The following is a 21132-nucleotide window of genomic DNA, read 5'->3' as shown; positions in this document are numbered from 1 at the left end:
CGAATTTAGTATGGCATGGCCATGTAATTTATACGGCATAATATCCACTTCATATCTTTTCATGCTCTGTGAACATTATAAAATACCTTCCCCATTTACAAAGAGAAGTAACATGAGAAATTGCATTGAAATTGCAACGTGAATCCAACGATAAAATAATGGCAGTGTTGTAATGCATACGAATATGATGTATAACAAAATGTGATGTCTCGCTTCTAACTTATGTAACTGTACACTATACTGGATTCAGTGCGAAATATGTTTGTGTTTTGTTTAGTACCTCACCAAATTTGGAAGATGTTTTCAGCTGTGAAAAGACCGTAACTTTTCCAGGGGATCGTAGGTAATGTAAAGTCTATACTTTTTAGATGACTTCCAAATGTCCTACAATATATGATAGTATATTCTTGCGAATATATTTCATTCAAGTAATGGTTATGATGTTCAGTTCTGTATGTTGTACTTAGGATGCAGGTAATCTTAATATTTTTCCATTCAGAATTATGTCTACGGCACACAATGGAATTACTTTAATTACATGTAAAATTATCCCTTTTCAAATAGATTATAATAACTAGAAGTCCAGTCAGAATACTGTGTGTGTGCAACCTTACAAAATTTTGCTTTATTGAAAAAATGCGAAGTGATTAAATCTGAGGGGTGTAACTCGAAGAAATAAACAATACAGGGCACATGGTATTTTATCTACGAAATACTTTATGATTGTATGATGAATACCTTAAAATTATACAGCAGGTTATTCCACTTTCTTGAAGCTTTCCTGGCGGTTATTGATGAAGAGATTCTGCATGCGGAAAGAATTTCGGTTTAAAATTAGTGTACCCCTTACTTCAAAGTTTGAGAAATAATTGGCTCGGAAAAGCTTTTTTGGTACCAGTTAGATATGCCGGAGACATTTAACTCGTTTATTTTCAAATAAAATTCATTTCTACTTACCTCATATGCATAGCGGAACATTTTTCAATTTTGGATCACTTTTTTTCCATGCAAAAAGCGTTATTTTTAACATTATAATTATTTATTGGTCGTTGCTAATTCGGCGAGCAAATCTTGACTCACTAGTCTACATGGGCATCTGGAAGGGGGGCAAGGGGAGGCCGTGCCCCCCCTGGAAAATGAAAGTCAATCAAAAATTACATATTTCACACATATATTTTAATTTCAACCACAATAATGTGTGTTAATTATTGCATGAACATGATAAATTCACATTTAAGCAATGTTTTTTTGAGGTATGAACACTATTATTGGAGAAAATATGCCATGTTGGCCCCCCCTGGAACAAAATACCTTCCTTGCCCCTCCCTGGAAAAAATCCTGCAGACATCCATGCTAGTCTATCGTCAGCTGATGTGCAGTGTTTCCAAACTTATGAACCGATAAATGCCACACAAACTATTCACAAAAGGTTTTTAAGTAAAAATTGATCCACAAACCATTCACGGAAGGTTAGGTTAGGCAAACAGAAAATTGAATTGAAAAAAAAAAAACAGCTTATTAACCGAAAAATGATTGTTATTAATCCACAAACCATTCACGGAAGGTTAGGTTAGTTTCAGTTAGGTTAGGCAAACAGAAAATTAAATTGGAAAAAAAAAATCCCGCTCACACGTCATCTTGTAAAACTACCGCGTGGTTGCTACACTGACAGGGGGTTACGTAATCGAATGCACGGAACATTTGATTTACGTAGTCGACGGTAATGGTGGCACGAGCTATCGTGAAATGGAGATACAGGAATGTCGAAAAATACCTTATTTACAGGCCAAATAAGTTGCACGATTCGAAAAAACACTTTCCCCAGCTTCAGAAAGTCCACAAGAACTAAATTCCGTAAGTACTTTCTCGTCTTTTCTCCTGTAAATTTCAAGAAATGTGTGTCCGGTTGATCTAATCGTTACCCATTTTTTTTTTTTTTTTAAGGTGATGTTTTTAGAGTGAAAAATTGTATGTACAAAGCTATTGCTGGGTGAATGCATGACAAAATATTAGAAATATTTACATAAATCTCAGGCAAGTATATATTGTGGGTTCATAATTGAAGTGTTTTCAATCATTGCCACTGATTTGTAATTTAAGCCACTTCTACACAACCTTATAAGAAACACTAAGCCTAAAGTAACGGTCCCAGGTCATTGCATGATTCATTCAGCTTGTTCGTGGTGTTATGTTTCACACTGGCAGGTAGTTCTAGTTTCACAGTACAGAACTAACTGTTAGTGCTGTATGAACCTTTCAACATCTACAAAATGCGAACAAACATGTAACTCTCTGATTCAACATTTTAACACACTTTACTTCATTTGCTAACCAAACTTGGGTGTTTTAAATTGCTGTAGTATGTTTTTCTTAATATCAACAAGTATCAATTGAAACAGATTGGAAAAGTTGATGATTAAATACGGTTCAAAAATGCTTGTAACATTATTAGGAGATTCCACAAAAACGCCAACCACAGTAGAAAATTTGTGAACTATGCACATGTGCACAGTAATGCAAGCTCGTTATACCATCATAATAATTTCAAAGGTATCATCATTTTGTAGTGTTTACAAATGTCTTTGGTAAGTGTTCTGTATGAATTGGTAGAAGCAATTGCTAATCAATTTTATGCACAAGTTGATTGGGTAAGGTACTGAGTTGGCATTTAAGATTAACATCTAAATGCGAGGGCTTTGACAAATTCATAAATATTCCTCTTTGCGTTTTCAGAATGAGTTCTGCTGAGCTTGTGAACAGAGGATGGGAAAAAAGGGCCACGGAAAGTCTGGAGGAAGGGGAAAAGCACCAACAAAGTCCACTCTTCCAAGCGAGGTTCTGCCAAAGAAGTTATCACCTCAGAAGCGGAATGAAGTAAATCAGCTGGTGGAAAAAGTATTGAAAGGTATACACTGCTTTCCACTTTGCATTTATGTCGGAATAATGTATTGGGACTCTTGACTGACCAGAATTATGTAGAATTCTTTTTCAATTGATAGATTTCAATATTTTATATAATATTAAAGGTGTGGAAACCATAAATAACAGAGATACCCTATTTCTTCAGTTTTGGTCTCTTAAGTTTTATGTCCTTCATCTTTAATGTACTCTTTTTTAATACATTTTAATGTAAAATAATTAATATTTATTGTAAATTTACCAAAATATGCCAAATAAAATATGCTCTTATGACCTAAAATTAAAAAAAAATATGCACTATAATTTGAAAAATATGCCCTTATAACTGGACTGTTTCAAACATCAATATCTAACATATGCTGAGATATTTTCACATATGTACTATTTTTAGTTCACTTTATGGGCCAATGCATAATGAATACTTTCTCTAAATTTTCATATAAAAATGAAAAAGATTTTGACGTAGTAAAAAAAAAAAACCTCAAGTGAACATGGAAGTAAGAATGAATCCACTTAAAAAATGGCTGTATTTCTTGAAAAAGCAAAAATATGCTGAAAATGACCGAAAATCAATGAAAATATGCTCGAACAAGCAGAAATGGCCAAATATTCTCTTATAAAAAAAAAGTCAGCCAGTCATGATGCTGATCACATCATCCCAACTATGACAGAGATCGAGATCAAGAATATGTGGAGCTCTACCTCCACATCATGCCTCCATGGCATATTTGCACGGGCAAAGGGTTACCTTTACTTATTTATTTCAAACACATAGGCATATGCCCAATTACCATATTCGCAAAGCATTGTGTAAGCAATATGATATCATGTGAAATATATGGCATTTTAAACTATAATGTACTTATAAATGACTGATTTCACACACTGCTTGAATTAATACAGTTTAAAGTTATATTTGAATGTAAATAGTTCAGATGTAATCAGCTTATATACATTTAGATAGTAGTATTAATGCATTTACCTTTTTACCTTACAGAATATTATTTTTAGTCAGCTTACTTTCAGCCTTTTGGTCATGCAATGTTCTTGACTAAGGACATTGTCTCTTTCTGTTATTTTAGTGAGCAGCAACATCCAAGCTACTCCAAATGCCAGCAAAGAATGGGAAGATCATCTAGAAATACACAAATTTCTGGAGAAGATTCAGCTGGTGGAGTCTGGTATTTATTTCTTAATATTTTTCACTTGAATATGTATGGTATTATTATGTAGGCTTAGTTGCATGTTGTATGTGAATATGTTATATATATGTTATATATATATATATATATATATACACAAATAATGAAGGAGACAGTAAACACTTACCACACGAATAGAAATAGAAATATATATATATATAATGGATAAAAGCAAGGAGGGCCAAAAGGGCTAAGTAAAAATCAAATAAGGTAAAAGGAAACACTCACCGGACAGTAGGAAAATTCAAAATTTTCGCTAATTTATAGCATCATGGGTGTGAGAAGAAACAGAAGACGGAACCGGAAGTTCGGATGAAGTCCCGGATTTTGGTGAGGTGTTCGACGGATAGGTCAACTGTGGTGGGTTTGTAGGTGGAGGGGTCAGCCAGCTGGCGGTTGGCTTCCGCCAGGTAGTCTTGAGAGTTCAAGACCACCGTGGTGGACCCCTTGTCAGCTGGGAGGATTTTGATGTTGTGGTTGTTGCGGAGGTCTCTGAGAGCTTTCTGTTGGGGGGGGATTGAGGTTAGGTTGGTTGTGAAAGTTATTTAAGAATGAGCTGTCAGAGGTGGTGGAAATGACGGCAGTGATGTATCTTTCCAAGGGGTGGTTGGTGGGCAGGGGGGGTGGATCTTGGGAGGAGGGGGGGCTAAATTGAAGGAGGCTCGGGTGAGTTTCACTGGTAGTAGTTTGGAGTGAGGGATTTTTGGCCCAGAAATGTTGCCATCGGAGGCTGCGAGCAAATGTGTGTATGTCAAAAAGTAGGTGGAATTGGTTGGGGGGAGTTGTGGGGGAGAAGGTGAGGCCTTTGGATAAAACAGCTATTTCATCAGTGCTCAGTTTATGGCTGGATAAATTGAGTACAGTCTGGTTGTTTTTGAGTGGGTTAGGGTCATTGGTGGTCATGGATCTGGTAGGGGTGGGTTTGTCCGTGGACTGGTTGTTTCCCAAGGTGCGATGTATGGGAGTGCAGTTTTGGTTTTCAGGGGGGGGTCTGTGGTGGTGTGGGAGGGGTGGGCAATGGTAGAGGGGGGTCGGGTAATAGCGGGCATGTTGGTGTGGGACTGAAATTGGGTGGCAGTGGAAGGGGAAGGGTGCAGCCAGTCTGAAAAGCTTGACGGCAGAGATTGGAGAGTTTTTGGAGGTGTTTAGTGTTAAGATCACTGGCAATGGAATGGGCGGTGTGCCAGAAGGAGTCTATTTTGTGATGGTGGTTACCTTGGGTCAGCAACAGGATTTTGGTAAGGGATTGAATAGAAATGGACAGTTCTCGGGTGCGATTTAGCTGGGATCAGTACATGGCGTGGGTCAGTTCAATAGCGAAATTTCTCGCTAGTGGGAAAATCGTGGGTTTTATGCTTGGGGGCATGGCGGAAAACGGCAGTTTGGGTGTGAGGCTTTTGGGTGTTAGGCCTAATATCAAACATGAGTGCAGGAAGCGTGCATGGGACGTAGCTTTGGTGTAGGAAACAATAAGAGATCGCAGGCGGTTCAGTTGATAGGGGTTATACGTGAAAGGATTCATACCAAAAGTGGATAATAATGGATAAAAGCAAGGAGGGCCAAAAGGGCTAAGTAAAAATCAAATAAGGTAAAAGGAAACACTCACCAGACAGTAGGAAAATTCAAAATTTTCGCTAATTTATAGCATCATCGGTGTGAGAAGAAACAGAAGACGGACCAACTTCCAACTTACCATGCACGCTTCCTGCACTCATGTTTGATATTAGGCCTAACACCCAAAAGCCTCACACCCAAACTGCCGTTTTCCGCCATGCCCCCAAGCATAAAACCCACGATTTTCCCACTAGCGAGAAATTTCGCTATTGAACTGACCCACGCCATGTACCGATCCCAGCTAAATCACGCCCGAGAACTGTCCATTTCTATTCAATCCCTTACCAAAATCCTGTTGCTGACCCCAGGTAACCACCATCACAAAATAGACTCCTTCTGGCACACCGCCCATTCCATTGCCAGTGATCTTAACAGGACCCCAACTTCCGGTTCCGTCTTCTGTTTCTTCTCACACCGATGATGCTATAAATTAGCGAAAATTTTGAATTTTCCTACTGTCCGGTGAGTGTTTCCTTTTACCTTATTTGATTGTTACTTAGCCCTTTTGGCCTTCCTTGCTTTTATCCTATATATATATATATATATATATATACAAATAATGAAGGAGACAGTAAACACTTACCACACGAATAGATATAATTCAATGTTTCGCGATCTGAGTCGCATTTTCAAGAAGGTAGATTCTGTGCCTCTACTCAAAGTGTCGTCGTTCTTTTATCTACCTTCTTGAAAATGCGACTCAGATCGCGAAATATTAAATTATTTCTATTCGTGTGGTAAGTGTTTACTGTCTCCTTCATTATTTGTATTTATCCGCCCTTCTGGCACCATTTCTGAACCTATTCCTATATATATATATATATATATATATATATATATATATATATATATATATATATATATATATATATATATAACATATTTATTATTATATCATTATATATCAGTATATCATTAGTACCTACTTTATTTTTAATTTTAGGGTGAGGATATCAACCAGAGCGAGTACAAGCAGGGGTATATTTACTTTTTTATACATTACTGGCTTCTTTACCTCTTTTGGTTGGTATTTTTATGTTAAATTATAAGGTGGGGGGTTATATATATATATATATATAACTTAACCCACAGAAATGTTCTTCCCTCACAATCTCTTTAGAAAAGAACAAAATACATTCTCATTATGTTCTTGAAAACAACATCACTACAGTTGCCACCCAAAAAGATCTAGGTGTTATCATAGATGAAAAACTGAACTTTAAGGAACACATCGCAGCTACAAGTGCAATGCGCCTCTTAGGCCTCCTCTACAGATTCACTGAAATTGATTCTCCAACTTCTCTTAGCCTGTTTTTCAAGTCATTCATTTCTCCGATTCTCGAATACTGCTCTCCAGTCTGGGCCATGGCTTCCAATACAAATCTTTCTAGCACGGATTCCGTCCTCGGCTTCTTTACCGCCATTGTTCGTCATAGAATTCCTTCTCTGCGGCATCTTCGGAAACCTGACATCCTGACTACTTTGAACATCCAGTTACTGCAGACCTGACGCGATATGGCCGATATGAAATTTTTCTATAACATCATCAATGGAAAATTAAGATCTGAATTTCTGCTTACAGAATTCAACTTTAGAGTTCCCTCTCGGTCTACCCGAAACACCGAATTGTTCCACAACTCTACCGCTAGGCTTTCCCTTATACAGCGCACTCTATTCCACAGGCTGATCCCATTTTTCCAATTAACTACCCACAAATATAGACATTTTTGCCCCTGAAAGTATTTTCCGATCATCCCTAAAATGAATATGTAAATCTTTGTTTGTTTCCTTGTTTATGCCTTATGTTTATATTTAACCTTTCTTGTTTTTACCTTAAACCAACTTGACTTGTTCTTGTTATTTGTTAGTTTTCAGTGACCTTAAAAGTGCTGTATCTGAAACTTGGAATAAATAAAATAAAATAGTCTGTCTTTCCCATTCAGTAGCTTATCCGGAAAATTTGACATTTAACATATAGGTATGAACCATGTTACCCCCCGTTGGCATGCATTTCATTAGAGTCGACGAGCCATATGAAAGCGGCTGACCTTGAACAAGCCTCGATGCGCAGTAGCAAAAGAAGGTGGTGGAGACTGCCATGCAAAACGCGCGATGTCGTTCTTTTGTTTTACGAGCGGCAAGAATCGGTTTGGTTTTCGTTGTGACTGTTCGTGTTTCTTCAGTGTGATCACAAAAATTTGTCAATATACGTGTGCAAGATGGCTACAGAAACACCTAAGCGTCGTATTCTACACAAGCAAGCGCGAGATATGGTGTACAAAGTGTATCAGTTCTTCCAAAGTGAATCTTGCAGTGCAGACAGTGCCTCGTGTTCGTCAGGGAGCAGTGTTGCCAAATGTCAGGAGCGTACAGCGGCTGCATGTGGGATAGGTCTGCGTACAGTTCAGACGATTGCGAAGGAAGCCAGGTCGTCGATCGGCGATACAGGGTCGGTTTCTTTTCGCTCGCCTGGCAAACGTCGTAATCAGCGAAAGAATGTTACGCACTTGGACGATTTTTATAAAGGGGTATTGTGTAATATTATATTTGATATGCACGCAAATGGCGAATTTCCTACTGCAGTGAAACTTAGGGCTAAATTGAAGGAAGCTATCGGGTTTGCAGGCAGTATGTGGTCAGTGTTAAAAATTTTGAAAAACATGGGGTTCAGATATAGGAAAGGCAACGACGGGAGGAAATTTTTAATGGAGAGGGGTGATGTTGTAGCTGCGAGAGTGATCTTCCTCAGAACCATGCACGAAATCAGGAAAGCTGGTACTGCAAATATATACTATTTAGATGAAACCTGGGTCAACCAGAATCACACGAAGACGAGCTGCTGGAGAATGAGTGATGGTTCTGGTGGGTTAAAGGTGCCATTAGGAAAAGGTGCTCGTCTTATAGTGTGTCATGCTGGTTCAGCTGCTACAGGCTTTGTGCCCCAAAGTAAATTGGTTTTCCGCTCCAAAACAAACAGTACTGACTATCGTTCAGAAATGACGTCTGCCGTGTTTCGAAAGTGGTTTTGCGAGCAGTTCTTGCCGTTTCTCGCTCCCGAATCCGTGATACATTCCTTGCAAGTGGATAAAATGCCTTGTTCGAATACAAGGAAGGCGGATATTATGCCATGGCTCTGTAACAAGAACATTCCCCACACAAGCACGCAAACCCGAGCAGAATTGTTGCAGTTGGTGAAACATCATTCACCAACTCACAAAAGTTACGAAATCGATACAATAGCAAAAGAATATGGTCACAGAGTTGTTCGTCTCCCACCTTATCATTGTCAGTACAACCCGATTGAAATGATTTGGGCCCAGGTGAAGGTTTACGTAGCTGACAAGAACAAGACTTTCAAAATTGCTGACGTACAGAAACTACTAACTCACGAAGCAATAGACAGAATAGGTGTTTCCGAGTGGGCAGATTGTGTGGCTCACGCAGAAAAAAATACAAGATGACTTCCAGCGTGAAATAGTCATAGATGATGTCATCGAGAAGGTCATTATAAATTTGCAAGACACGGATTCCGAAGAACTTGAATCAAGTGACGAGGTTGACAGCAGTACGGAATGAGCATTATGTAAGTAAATGGCATTTTATTTTTTATTTTCAGTTCATGTTATGCATGCCAGACAGTTATTTTGTTATTGCAGTGGCACAGGACTGGCGCATGATATCTGCGGCAAACGAAGTTGCCTTTGCCGCGCCGCGAAAGAATGAATCAAGTTCTTCTCTCGTTTTCTCAGTAACCAAATAACATATCGCTGTAAATATTATACGAACTTAAAATTTGGAGTTTCCTTTGTAACTTTCTCACTGGAAGTTATTTCAAATCTAATTTAATAAAAATCGGCTCGCAAGAGAACTTTTTCTCTATATAATAATGGTCAATAAAATATTAAATTTCTTTCACTTACTTTCAAGATTCTACACATTTAATTTACAGCACAATATGATTGTCTAAATCTTCCTGGTAATACTCGTGCAGAATTGGTATCGATTGTTGCAATAATAGCCGTGCAGCGGCAATTTACAATTGTTCGAATGTAAGCCATTGTTTTTTTATTTTGAAAGAATGGCGAGAACCTCGAACGGTGAGTAGGTGGCAACAGCGGAAATGGATCTCCCTCTCTCTCTGCGCAGACTTATCAAGGTCAGCCGCTTTCATATCGCTCGTCGACTCTAATATAAGTTAGCAACTTAAGACCTTAATTTCTGTAAATTGTTTAAACCAAACTTGCCCCGTTTGGGAGTTATTCTAATCCAAAGGGGGCATACCTGATATGAATTAACAGGGGTCCTGTGTTCGATACTCAATGGAGGCACATAGTGGTTCGGATCCCACTTTAAACTGCAGGTCCTGTCCCGATTAGCCTTTCTGTGCCAAAAGTGGATTAAAAAAAGACCAACTCAATAACTCAGCAGAAGAGTAATATTTGAGTTTGTTTTAAGTCCGCTTTATGCACAGAACGGCTAATCGAGACTCAACCTATAGTTTAAAGTGGGATCCGAACCACTATGTGCCTCCACCTGGTATCGAACCTGGGACCCTTTGATTACAAGGCGACGACACAACCATTGCACCACTGGCGAGGCCATAGAGTGATATGTAACATCTATGACAAGTTGGATTGACTTTAAGAGATATAGATTCTAATTTTTTTAAAGGCAGTTCTAATTTGTTACTACCGTTTCCAGAAATGAGAATTCCACTTCTGAATCGCAGCAGTCACTTTGAAGAGTTCACCAATTGGATGAAGACAAATGGGGCAGAGATTGGTTCTGTGAAAATTGCGGAGTTTCCTGGTTTCGAATATGGTTTGCAAGCGGAGAAGGATTTTTCGGAAGCAGAACTGGTGGTAGCTGTGCCACGGAAGCTGATGCTGACAGTGGAAGATGCACGTGATTCGGCTCTAGGTAAGTCACAATTTCTTAAGCTGCAGTCGCTATTTATTGCCTGAGTAATAACCCAAATTTAGTGTTGATATATGCTTCTGAAACATGGACTGCATCACACATTCAGAAAATGGAAAAATATATTTTCCAGTCTCTGGCTGGGTCAACTTAGAAACCAAGTTTCTCTCAAATATTCGTACAACCTCCACTGTCTGTATGAATGAGATAATTCATGAATGAGAGAGAATGGGTGTGTAAAGCAAAGACAAATTTTTTAATTTTTCTTTTAGAAAATTGTAAGTTTGTAATACTTTTCTAAAAATAGCTTTATTAAAATTAGGCATACAATAGATTAAACAGAACTCTGTTGGTATTGGCTGATATGGGTATGTTGTTAGGGATGTGCCGAAGCTGATTACAGATGTATGAAAATCAGCAGAAATTGACGCATCGGTATCTGCATCGGCAAAAAGCCAATATTTAAACCAGTACAGATTATACTAGAGGTTTTTACCTTCTAAGAAGTTTTATATTCTAGTTTTGTAAGATTTTTTGAAAATTTGGTTATGATTCGTCATTATTGTAGAGTTTTTGTAATAAAATTATTGCAAACTCTCATTCAGAGGATCAACCTCGGAAATAAAACAGTACATTGCTGAACCAGGATCTGCTGTTGTATTGGAAATTCAAAAATGAATATTCAAACCTGAAGCAAGTGCTGAGAAAATACTTGGGCATACCTGCTGCATCAGTATTCAGTGACTGAGTGTTCAGTGTTGCTGAACATATTTGCGATAAGAGAAGAAGTAGGTTACTTCCTGAAGTGCTTCCAAATCTCGTGTTTCTGAAGTTGAATCTGGCAGAACAGGAATTCATTTTACATTACAGAGAACTGCTTGTGTACTAATGTTAAATCTCTTGAGAATCCATGTTCTTCTTAAAGGTTCACATAACATTTTGTAGATGCAAATGTACATTCGCATCTCTTGAGAATATATATGTATATACATATGATATGCAATAGAAATGTACGTAGCAAATTTATTTTTGTCATGCAGAAAATAACATCCCATTTCTGTTTAATAATCTTATGTATCGGAATCGGTTAAATATCAGCATCGGTATCGGTTCCAAAAATTATCGGTGAGTACATCGGCATCGGTAAATTCTCAGCTTCGTCACATCCCTATATGTTGTAAAAGTACTAGAGTACTGCATGGAGCATGGTACGTTCGAATGTATAGAATTACGTAAATAGTATTTCAATGTGACAATAATTGTAGAAGAATATGTGTAAAAATCCCCCCTCCCCCCGGTAGTTTCGGCCCATAATCATCTATTCATTTTAATGTATCGCTATGTATTGTTAAGATAGACTAAACACGATTCATACTTGAGAGTCCACTATCACAGACAAATTGTGATTATACGTGTACTACTGGGCTTCTATCGTATATTGATCGTTTTGCATGTTTTCGCATTATTCACCCAAGTGAAGAAGCTGTCATTTCTGTACTCTATCTAGTGTCATTCTTGCGAACTATTCGATGGTCGAGCAAAAAGCCCTCTGCACTCAAAAAAGTACCAATAATTTTACTGATTTATCTGTAAATACACTGTATTTTAGTTAAAAATTCTATAGTTTAGTTATTATTTTTATGTTTATGAACATATAATTCACATGCCCTAGTTTTGAAAAGTAAATGTGAAAATAACAGTTTCAATTTCAAAGCAAAATCCATTGCAGTTACTACATGAACTAAGGAGGTTGTTGAGTCCAGTGAGTGATTCTATCACCCCAGTTCAGAAAATTTTTGAGTAAAGCTAGGTAAAAATTACATAAGCTCCCCTCACGTAGGAATTCGAACACTGGTTGAACCATTAATGTGGAACAACTTCAATTTTATATCTGATTGGTAGGCTGTTGACATTAGTATCAGTTCAATATTGGTAAAAATTTATTACAGTCTATCCCTAGTTAAAGTTATTGTGTTTATTATACTGAAATGAAGTACTCAACCACTCAGTGAATAGAAATACTTGAACATTGGATACAATTTATAAGAACTCTTTTTGAAGATAATAATATACAATTCTGGTGCAGAGTTAATGAAAATTGTGTATTTGATATAATTTCTTGATCCTGTTGGATATCAAGACTCTGGATAAGTGTTGGTAATTAAATTTGGACCAACATAGATATCTCTGCCCATATCTTCACAACGTTCTTTTAGTCAAAAGAACATGATTGAACTAAAAGAGCAAATAATAAGTTCACATGAAAGACTCGAAAGCATCCGCGTGATGCCTCTCAGGGTATGGGGAAATATATCTCTGTTAGTTCGTCAAATAAAAATCAAAGTTAGGTTTGCACTAAGAAAAAGGAAGTCGGTTTTACTTCTTTGCAAACTAAATACTTATATGCCTAACATATAATCCATTTCACTCAAAGAAATTAAACTTCTTATAATTCAACTTGATCACTCTATTAAAAAAACCGAGCCCGAACTTCCAAGTCAAGACGAAACACAATCGTAATTGCCATGGCAACAGCTCTTAACAAGATAAGTATATACAGGTTAGTCACTATCCTGACATTATCAGTGATAGGTAAATTACAGTAAGTAAGATTAAAGAACAATAAACATTTGTACAAGAGAAAAAATAATTAATAACAATAAATATTAGTGCAATGGGAAAGGATGTGTCAATCTACTGTTAGAATAACATTTACTGAACCATGATTTCTTGTTCCCCAGGACCACTAATAAGCAAGGACCCGATGCTTCAGCATATGCCGAACGTGGCTCTGTCCCTGTTTCTGCTGATTGAGAAACACAAGCCGGACTCCTTCTGGAAGCCTTACATATCCACCTTGCCTTCAGATTACACGACTGTGCTGTATTTCAAGCCGGATGACTTCCTGGAACTCAAAGGCTCTCCTTCTTTAGGTAAGTACATTATGGTGCTAAGTAAGTTTGGCATGTACTCACAAGGTACTCAAGCTTTCACCACATCATGTGGCTTCCTCATGAGATAGGACAAATATAGTCAAGATTTAAGACATGGGAAGGTAAGTTAAAGGTTAAAAAAAAGGTTAAGATAAAAAGATGATAGAAGGTTAAAAACAAAGCAGTGCCCTGTCGCTCTTTCTACTCCAACTCTGGCTGGCAACTCACTGTCCTATCCAATATGGCTTGCCTGGCTGACTGGAGTAAAGTTGGCTGCACTTCCTGTTGGTCATTTGTTTATTGTGATGTGATTGTCTGGACTCCACACTGAAACACTGCACTTTTCGTTGCTGGTTTCTTCTAATAATAATTAAGGGGTCTAGTGAGAGAGGGAGCTATGCCATAAGTCTTGAAAATTTTATTTTTTGCCATTTTCAGTCTTCTCCTACCATCTGCCATCTATCATGTGAACTACAACCATGTGGCATAGCTCCCACTTGTTCTGCAGCAGATTTTCTGAGTTCTTGAATACGTCCTCATCAGCATTTTGAGTGAGAGAAGGAGCTATGCCACTTACTGATGGTGTCTGCAATAGGAGTGGCAGAAGTTGTGTTGCAGTAACCGGTGCTAGATTTAATATCAACCCTGAAGTTAAAAGATCTCATGGCAATAATGCCTTATATTTTTCCAGTTTTTCATGGTGTTTACCAAAAACTAAAATCCACAGAAACAATGGACAGTGAAGATCCTCCAGAAGACATATGAAGTTGTCTTTATGTAGATCATGCGTAACCCTGTGAACATGATTTACACTCAGGCAAAAGTATTTAAGCTTTGTTCAAAGTATTTGATGTGCTAGATTGATTTTTTCACATGGGTATACTACAACAATATACCATACATGTTCATAATAAATGGTATTTATATTGAAATTCATATTTTTCCTTTTGAATAATTTACCAAAATACCCTTTGTTATACAAATTATGACTCAACGCAATGCTTTAGAAAACTCAATTTATTTCCATTTCTTGTCAAAGTGGCATAGCTCCCTCACTAGACCCCTCAATTGCCATCCTTTGTTTAATGGTCCTGCATGTTCATTTAAGTTGTCTGTGCAGTCATCTTTACTTCCTGTCAGCCAGGCAGCCATATTGGATAGGACAGTCAGTTGCCAGCCAATGTTGGAGTAGGAATAGTGACAGGGCACTGCTTTGTCTTTTACCTTTTATCGTCTTTTTATCTTAACCTCTTTTAACCTTTAACTTACCTTCCCATCTTGTGAGGAATTTAATATCGGATTGGTAGAATTTACTGGAATCATTAAATTTTATGTTACATATTGCCAAAAAAATTCACGTTGGTCCATCTCTAGATTTTTTTTATCCAATAGCGATAACCACTAGCACACAAGTAAGGGTAGCTGAATGGCTACAATAGTAGAGGGTCCAAGGTGATGGTCGAAAAATCTTCAGTGAGTTGGCAACTTTGAAAAATGAACTTAGTGAGAGTGGAATAAGGCCAAGACTTGGTGTGACTGTGCATTACTCTAACATCTAACATAAGTATCATCGGTAATTGTCTAATAGTATGCAGGTGTGGGGATACATTCTGTCGATCTTGGCCATGTCGGAGTTGATATGATCAACCCCACGCTGGGAATCAAACATGAGTTTCCCGTGTGTCAGTCAGATGCCCTCTCAACTAGACCATCGCATCTCCCCTCATGATGTTGCTTCAACATCAAAAAGTTAGGGTCTCTCACCAGGAACTGAACCTAGGAACCCCTTGCACCATAGGCCTAACTATTTGGCTATGCAGAAGCCCAATGATGGTTTAGTGTTTCTACAATTGAACCCCCTATATCTCACATATTTGTTGTCTGTGTTTCAGTTAACTACCATTTATTATTGAGGCTGGAGATTTGCAAGGTGCTCACACTGATTCACTTGCATCCTTTTGCCCTGTATATTGTTCTGTTTATGCATTGTTATGGATAACAATAGCTACAGTATGCAAAGTAATGTTGCTGGCAGTTTTTTAATGTCCAAGACAAGAAATGCTTCCATGAGTAATTTATTAATTAAACATATCATATCACCTGTTATGTATGCAAGTGAAACTTGATTTTTATGTGGATGTCTCTTGTTTCATGTATCCTAGATACTTACCTTGAACAGGAAAATGACAACGAATAACTGACATACATATTTGCCAGGATATTACATATTTTACACATTTGCTAATTTACTTTACATAAAACAAAATATTTTGGTAATTTTTCTATCTTGATCCTTTTTCCTATACTTTCGAACTCGGAAACATGATGAAGAAAATTTTTAGCTCATGTGATGTCATATTTCTTAATCATTGAGATGCGTAGTGCTTACGGTCACCTAAAATTGACTGCCAAGTCGAAAGACAGGCTGAATTTTTTATACAAATTATAATTTGAACAACTTATGTCCTTAACATTATGTTGAATATGTTCAAATAAAATATATATCTAGCAGAATTCTTGAAATTGTTTGGATATTTGATTATTATTAACATTATATATTCTTTTGATAATACATATTTGGGTACATATTTTATCAATTATTGTTACATATTTATGTACATACATATTACATAATAATCCAGGGTCTGCTTATCACCCAAGGATGTGAGTGGGCTGATTGTAGTTATAAAATTACAATTTGTAGAATATTAATTCTATCATCTTAAGTTCCTTTAAAGTCTTCACTTCCTTTTAGGGATGTAAAGGGGATCAATATGATTTAATGACCTGTAATGTTTACCTTAATCAATAAATAAATTGCAAAATAACAGTGTCAGTTCCAGGCCCCCCCCCCCCCCCTGTGGCAGTGTGGTTAGCACATCGTGCTACGATGCCAGAGGTCCCGGGGATGGATGTTTGTGAGTGTCCATTCATCAATTTCATCATATCATCACTCATCCCCATGTTTGCAAATTAGCCACACGAAGCGAAGTAAAATAAAGCAAGTCAATCATTCAGTTGTTGATTTGGTGTTTTAAGTCCACTTTATGCACAGTAAGGCTAATTGGGACTGGACCTACAGTTTAAAGTGGGATCCGAACTACTGTGTGCTTCCACCGATAGTCGAACCTGGGACCCCTTGATTACAAGGCGACGACGCTACCACTATGCCATCAGGGAGGCCTCAATCAATCAGTGTCAGTTCCAGAAAATATTCTAGTGAATATGACTGTCAGAAACTGTAATATGGGTGACACTGACGGTTGATCATCCGAGAAATCCCCACATCTCCATGGATTCAACTCATACAAATACTCAAGTTTCCAACTGAATAAAATTCCTCACTTTGTAGTAATGTTCATATCTCGTTTTCCTTTAACTATGCTTGTTGTTGTTATCCTTTCTATTTTTTTAGTGATATATGTGAGAGTTATCAATACATTCCCATGCTCTTTGTTTCTAGAACCTGCATTGAGACAGTGCCGCAATATTGCCAGACAGTATGCCTATTTCAGCAAACTATTTCAGGTAAGTTTTTTTGTAAAGTGTGTAATTACTTTATTTTCATTTAACCCTTTCGAGGCGGATGACGAAATATTTGTCATACATGGAAATTCCCCAAGGACGATAGGGCTCATTTTAAGCAAAATGTAACATGTTGGAAAATGTTTTTTTTTTTAAAAAAAAAAAAAGTTGTAATAACACGATAAATGCCAATGATGACTAGTTTTATTCAGAATTTTTTTAAATGTGGCTAAGAGTCAACAAGAGAACTTCCCAAACAAAAGGCAGTCAACGACTGATGAAATTCTGTTTCCCGCTGACTTTTGCACTGTATTGTATTTTGCCTATGCCCTTTAAATACACCATAATAAATGTTTTGTTGGTATGAACAGAGTTTTAATGCACTTTCTACTGTTCTTTTAGGTTATTTCAGTTAATCTGGACTTTTGTTAAACCAGTCAACTTATCCCCCCCCCATTAGTCCGGATTAATGAGGTTACTCTATTTGATGTAATATAACAGTGACTGTATTTCTTGTTTATATTGTGTCAAGATAAAGCTCTATTGTATGTTTCTCAGGAGCCTGAGAAAATAGACAATGTGGGATAATGTAAAAATCTGGTAATGTTTTTTAAACATGTCTCCTTATTGATAACAAGAATGTATATGCAGGAATAAAAATTTATTGTTCTACTGTATGTATCTTATATAATACAATAGTGACTCTAATGTGTGTATAATGTATTGAATTAGTGAAAATGCCAACCTTGTATTTAGTTGAGGAAATGAGAACAATATGCAAAACTATATTGTAAAGCATAAGGGAAAAAGAGTCCATTGGGTCTTCCTGATTGGGTCATGGTAAGACTGTCACCTTGTAATCAAAGAGTCCCTGGTTGAATCCTCAGTGGAGGCACAATGCTCACTGTTTCGGAGCCCAATTTAACCTGTTGGTTCAGTCAAAATGTACTATTAAAGATCCTTAAAACAACTGTTAATATGTATGCATGGATTTATTTATTTTAGGGATGAGGCAGATTAATCATGCTCAATCAGTATTTGTCAATATAGACATCATCAGCAACTTGGTAGAATTAACAGTAATGTGTAGTGATTTCATGTAGCTACAAATAGCCTGTGGTTTAATGCAAAATTGTACCAATTTGTTGTTATTTTTATGATTGTAAACATGTAATCCATGTGCTGTTGTATTGTAAAGTAAATGCATTTTCAAAGGCTACCTAATGAAGTCACCTGAGTACATACATTAATTAGGGAGGCGAACAATCATTTATATTTTTCATCGTTGCCGCAATCGATACCCGGTGGAGGCACATAGTGGTTCGAATCCCACTTTAAACAGTAGGTCCAGTCCCAATTAGCCTTACTGTGCATAAAGTAGACTTAAAATGCCAAATCAACCAACCAACCAATCATTTATATTTTCGAGGAACATTTGGAATTTAATATTGGATTGGTAGAATTTACTTGTATCGTTAAATTTTATGTTACATATTTCCAAAATATTTTTTTTATCTCGTAGCGATAACCACTAGCACACAAGTAAGGGTAGGTGAATGGCTACAATCCTAGAGGGCCCAAGGGGATGGTCGAAAAACCTTATGTAAGTTGGCAACTTTGAAAAGTGAACTTGGCGAGGGTGGAATGAGGCCAATTTAACCTGTAGGTTCAGTCCCGATTAGGCCATCATCCTAAAGTGAGCTTAAAAATAAATTTCAAAATTAACTTGGAGATGAAATTTATTTTTATACATATATCTTAAAGTCTCAAATTAAAATTGAATTTTCTTGTTTCTTCAAAACTGAGATGTGCATTATGTTCAAGAGTTAGTAATATGTATAACTTATATTTCTCATACTTTTTGTAGAATTCATCAGATCCTGCAAGTCTGCTGTTGAAGGATGTTTTCACATTTGAGCAATATAGGTGAGTACAATTTATGTCTTTTTATTTTTGTTGTGATCAATTCTATATAGTATTGTATTTCATGTGATTCATTTTTTGTTTCATTATGTGGTCTTGTAATATGCATACAATGGTTCTCCAAATTAAACAATTGTTTTATTTAAAATAAAATTTAAATAAATTCTTCTTCTAAATGATTTTTTGCTACATATCTTGCCAGCTTCCATGGCAGAGTTGTCAGCATATGGTGCTACAAAGCCAGAGGTACCAGGTTTGAACCCTGGGTGAAGCATGGTATATCATTGTGTTTGTTGCATCATCCTTTTCATGAGATTATTATTCATCCTTATCATAGCAATTAACCCAAGAGAAAACATAAAATTACCAAAATGTAAAGAAAGTCACTCCACTACGTTTTTCTTATATCTTTTCTTTCCTGTCGGCTGTATCTAGTTCATTCAGATGCAGAACCTCAAATTTTGCCATTCTGTGTTTTATTTGGACTTTGATGTGAGCACTTAACTCTTTCCCTGGTGGCAAAATTATGAACTTGCCGTCTCCATCCTGGCAGGCAATTTAAACAGAATTAACCTGAAAGACATATTTATTCTTTTTGTTTGGCAACAGCAACAAAGATGAAATCTTTTGTTATACAAAGTGTAAATATCAGTAGAGGATCAATGAAAGAATATATTTATAATGTAATAGTTTTAGCATTTTAGCAATTTTAGTAGTTAGTAATTTTGCTGTCTCTATCCTGGCGGGCAATTTCAGTTATGTGACTTATGAAATTTTCGTCTAAAAATATTTGCAAAAAATCAAATGGCTTTTTACACTTGTCAAATCAATTTTGATTCCAGAATCTCCTGAAAAAGGGGCAGTTGTAGGTGCAATGTCACTATTTGTCCATGCAATGTGTGTATTATGCACTGGGGTTAATATCACAGTATCTTCACTATCACTTTCGTCTGATTCATTGGAAAATATTACATCCTGAATTTCGTCAAGTTCGGGAATATAGATTTCATTTTCACTATCTTCATCAGCACAAATTTCATTCACTACTCTTTCAAAATCCTGCAACTTGATGGCCCTGTTTCAATTTCGAGATGCCATTCTTCTTTCCTTTGGTCTGCTGCAAACACACAGAGCTCTGGAACACAATGACAACAATGGGGATAACAATAGACTTGCACCTCACAAAACAATGACGCAAACGTTTCCAAGGTCAAGAGGGATCTTACCTCAACACTTGCAAAATATTTCGTAATCACGTGTTCAACTGCTAGGCAGCAGGATAGCTCAGACGAAGCACATGTGTCTGGGCATGAAAACATGCCCACGCCAGAGAAAGGTTGGATTCTCTTCGGCGTTAAAACACTCCAACACTAGGGAAAGTGTTAACACTAGAAGCCTGTATCTGATTGAAAAACATAATAACAATTTCCAATACTGATGTAGAATTTACAATTACTGATATAGAATTGCAAATGTGGATTGAATTTTATATTGACCTCTCAAATATGCCATCTGGTGACTGCATTAGGTTTTCTCTTAGAAAGGGGGGCCTCTCCGATGGCGCAGTGGTAGCGTCATCGCCTTGTAAGCAAGGGGTACCGGGTTCGATACCCGGTGGAGGCACATAGTGGTTCGGATCCCACTTTAAAACTGTAGGTCCAGTCCCGATTAGCCTTACTGTGCATAAAGACTTAAAACACCAACTCAATCCAATCCAATCTTAGCAAGGGAAATTACATGATGAACCTGGGGCTATCGACCACGTAAATTCTTGAACTATTTCCAGCTTTCGATAGCATTAGAATGATGTTAGCTCTCGAAAGCTTGGAAACTGTTCCAGAATTGACCTGTTCAATAGGTTGAGAGAATTTATTCATCATTCATCGCCAGGAAAGCTTCAAAACTTATTTCACTAAATTACATGTTGACACATTTATTTACAAAATCTGGGATGTGCAAAATTACAGATTTACAGATAGTGTATATCAGATCAGTAAAATTGTCTGTTATTTTACTGATGAACTGGTGTACACTCATATGCATAGGGTCTCCCCGGTGGAGGTACATAGGGATTCAGATCCCACATGATACTGTAGATC

At 37.1% G+C, this 21132-nt stretch overlaps 1 protein-coding gene across 1 annotated transcript in view; it reads left to right on the top strand.

Annotated features, from left to right (window-relative positions):
• The first annotated feature begins 253 nt into the window (after positions 1–253).
• Positions 254–21132, top strand: part of Setd3 (SET domain containing 3) — a 166786-nt gene continuing 145907 nt past the window's right edge. Inside the window, exons 1-7 of the mRNA XM_083114131.1 lie at positions 254–343; positions 2734–2905; positions 4002–4100; positions 10437–10655; positions 13394–13585; positions 17049–17113; positions 18978–19036. Of these exons, the coding sequence (XP_082970257.1) occupies positions 2764–2905; positions 4002–4100; positions 10437–10655; positions 13394–13585; positions 17049–17113; positions 18978–19036 (776 nt within the window). The 5' untranslated portion in view covers positions 254–343; positions 2734–2763. The remainder of the gene's footprint in view (positions 344–2733; positions 2906–4001; positions 4101–10436; positions 10656–13393; positions 13586–17048; positions 17114–18977; positions 19037–21132) is intronic.

Source organism: Lepisma saccharinum, chromosome 28, assembly GCF_977018435.1.
Source record: "Lepisma saccharinum chromosome 28, izLepSacc3.1, whole genome shotgun sequence".
Taxonomy (NCBI): domain Eukaryota; kingdom Metazoa; phylum Arthropoda; class Insecta; order Zygentoma; family Lepismatidae; genus Lepisma; species Lepisma saccharinum.
This window is presented reverse-complemented; position numbering and strand designations above follow the sequence as displayed.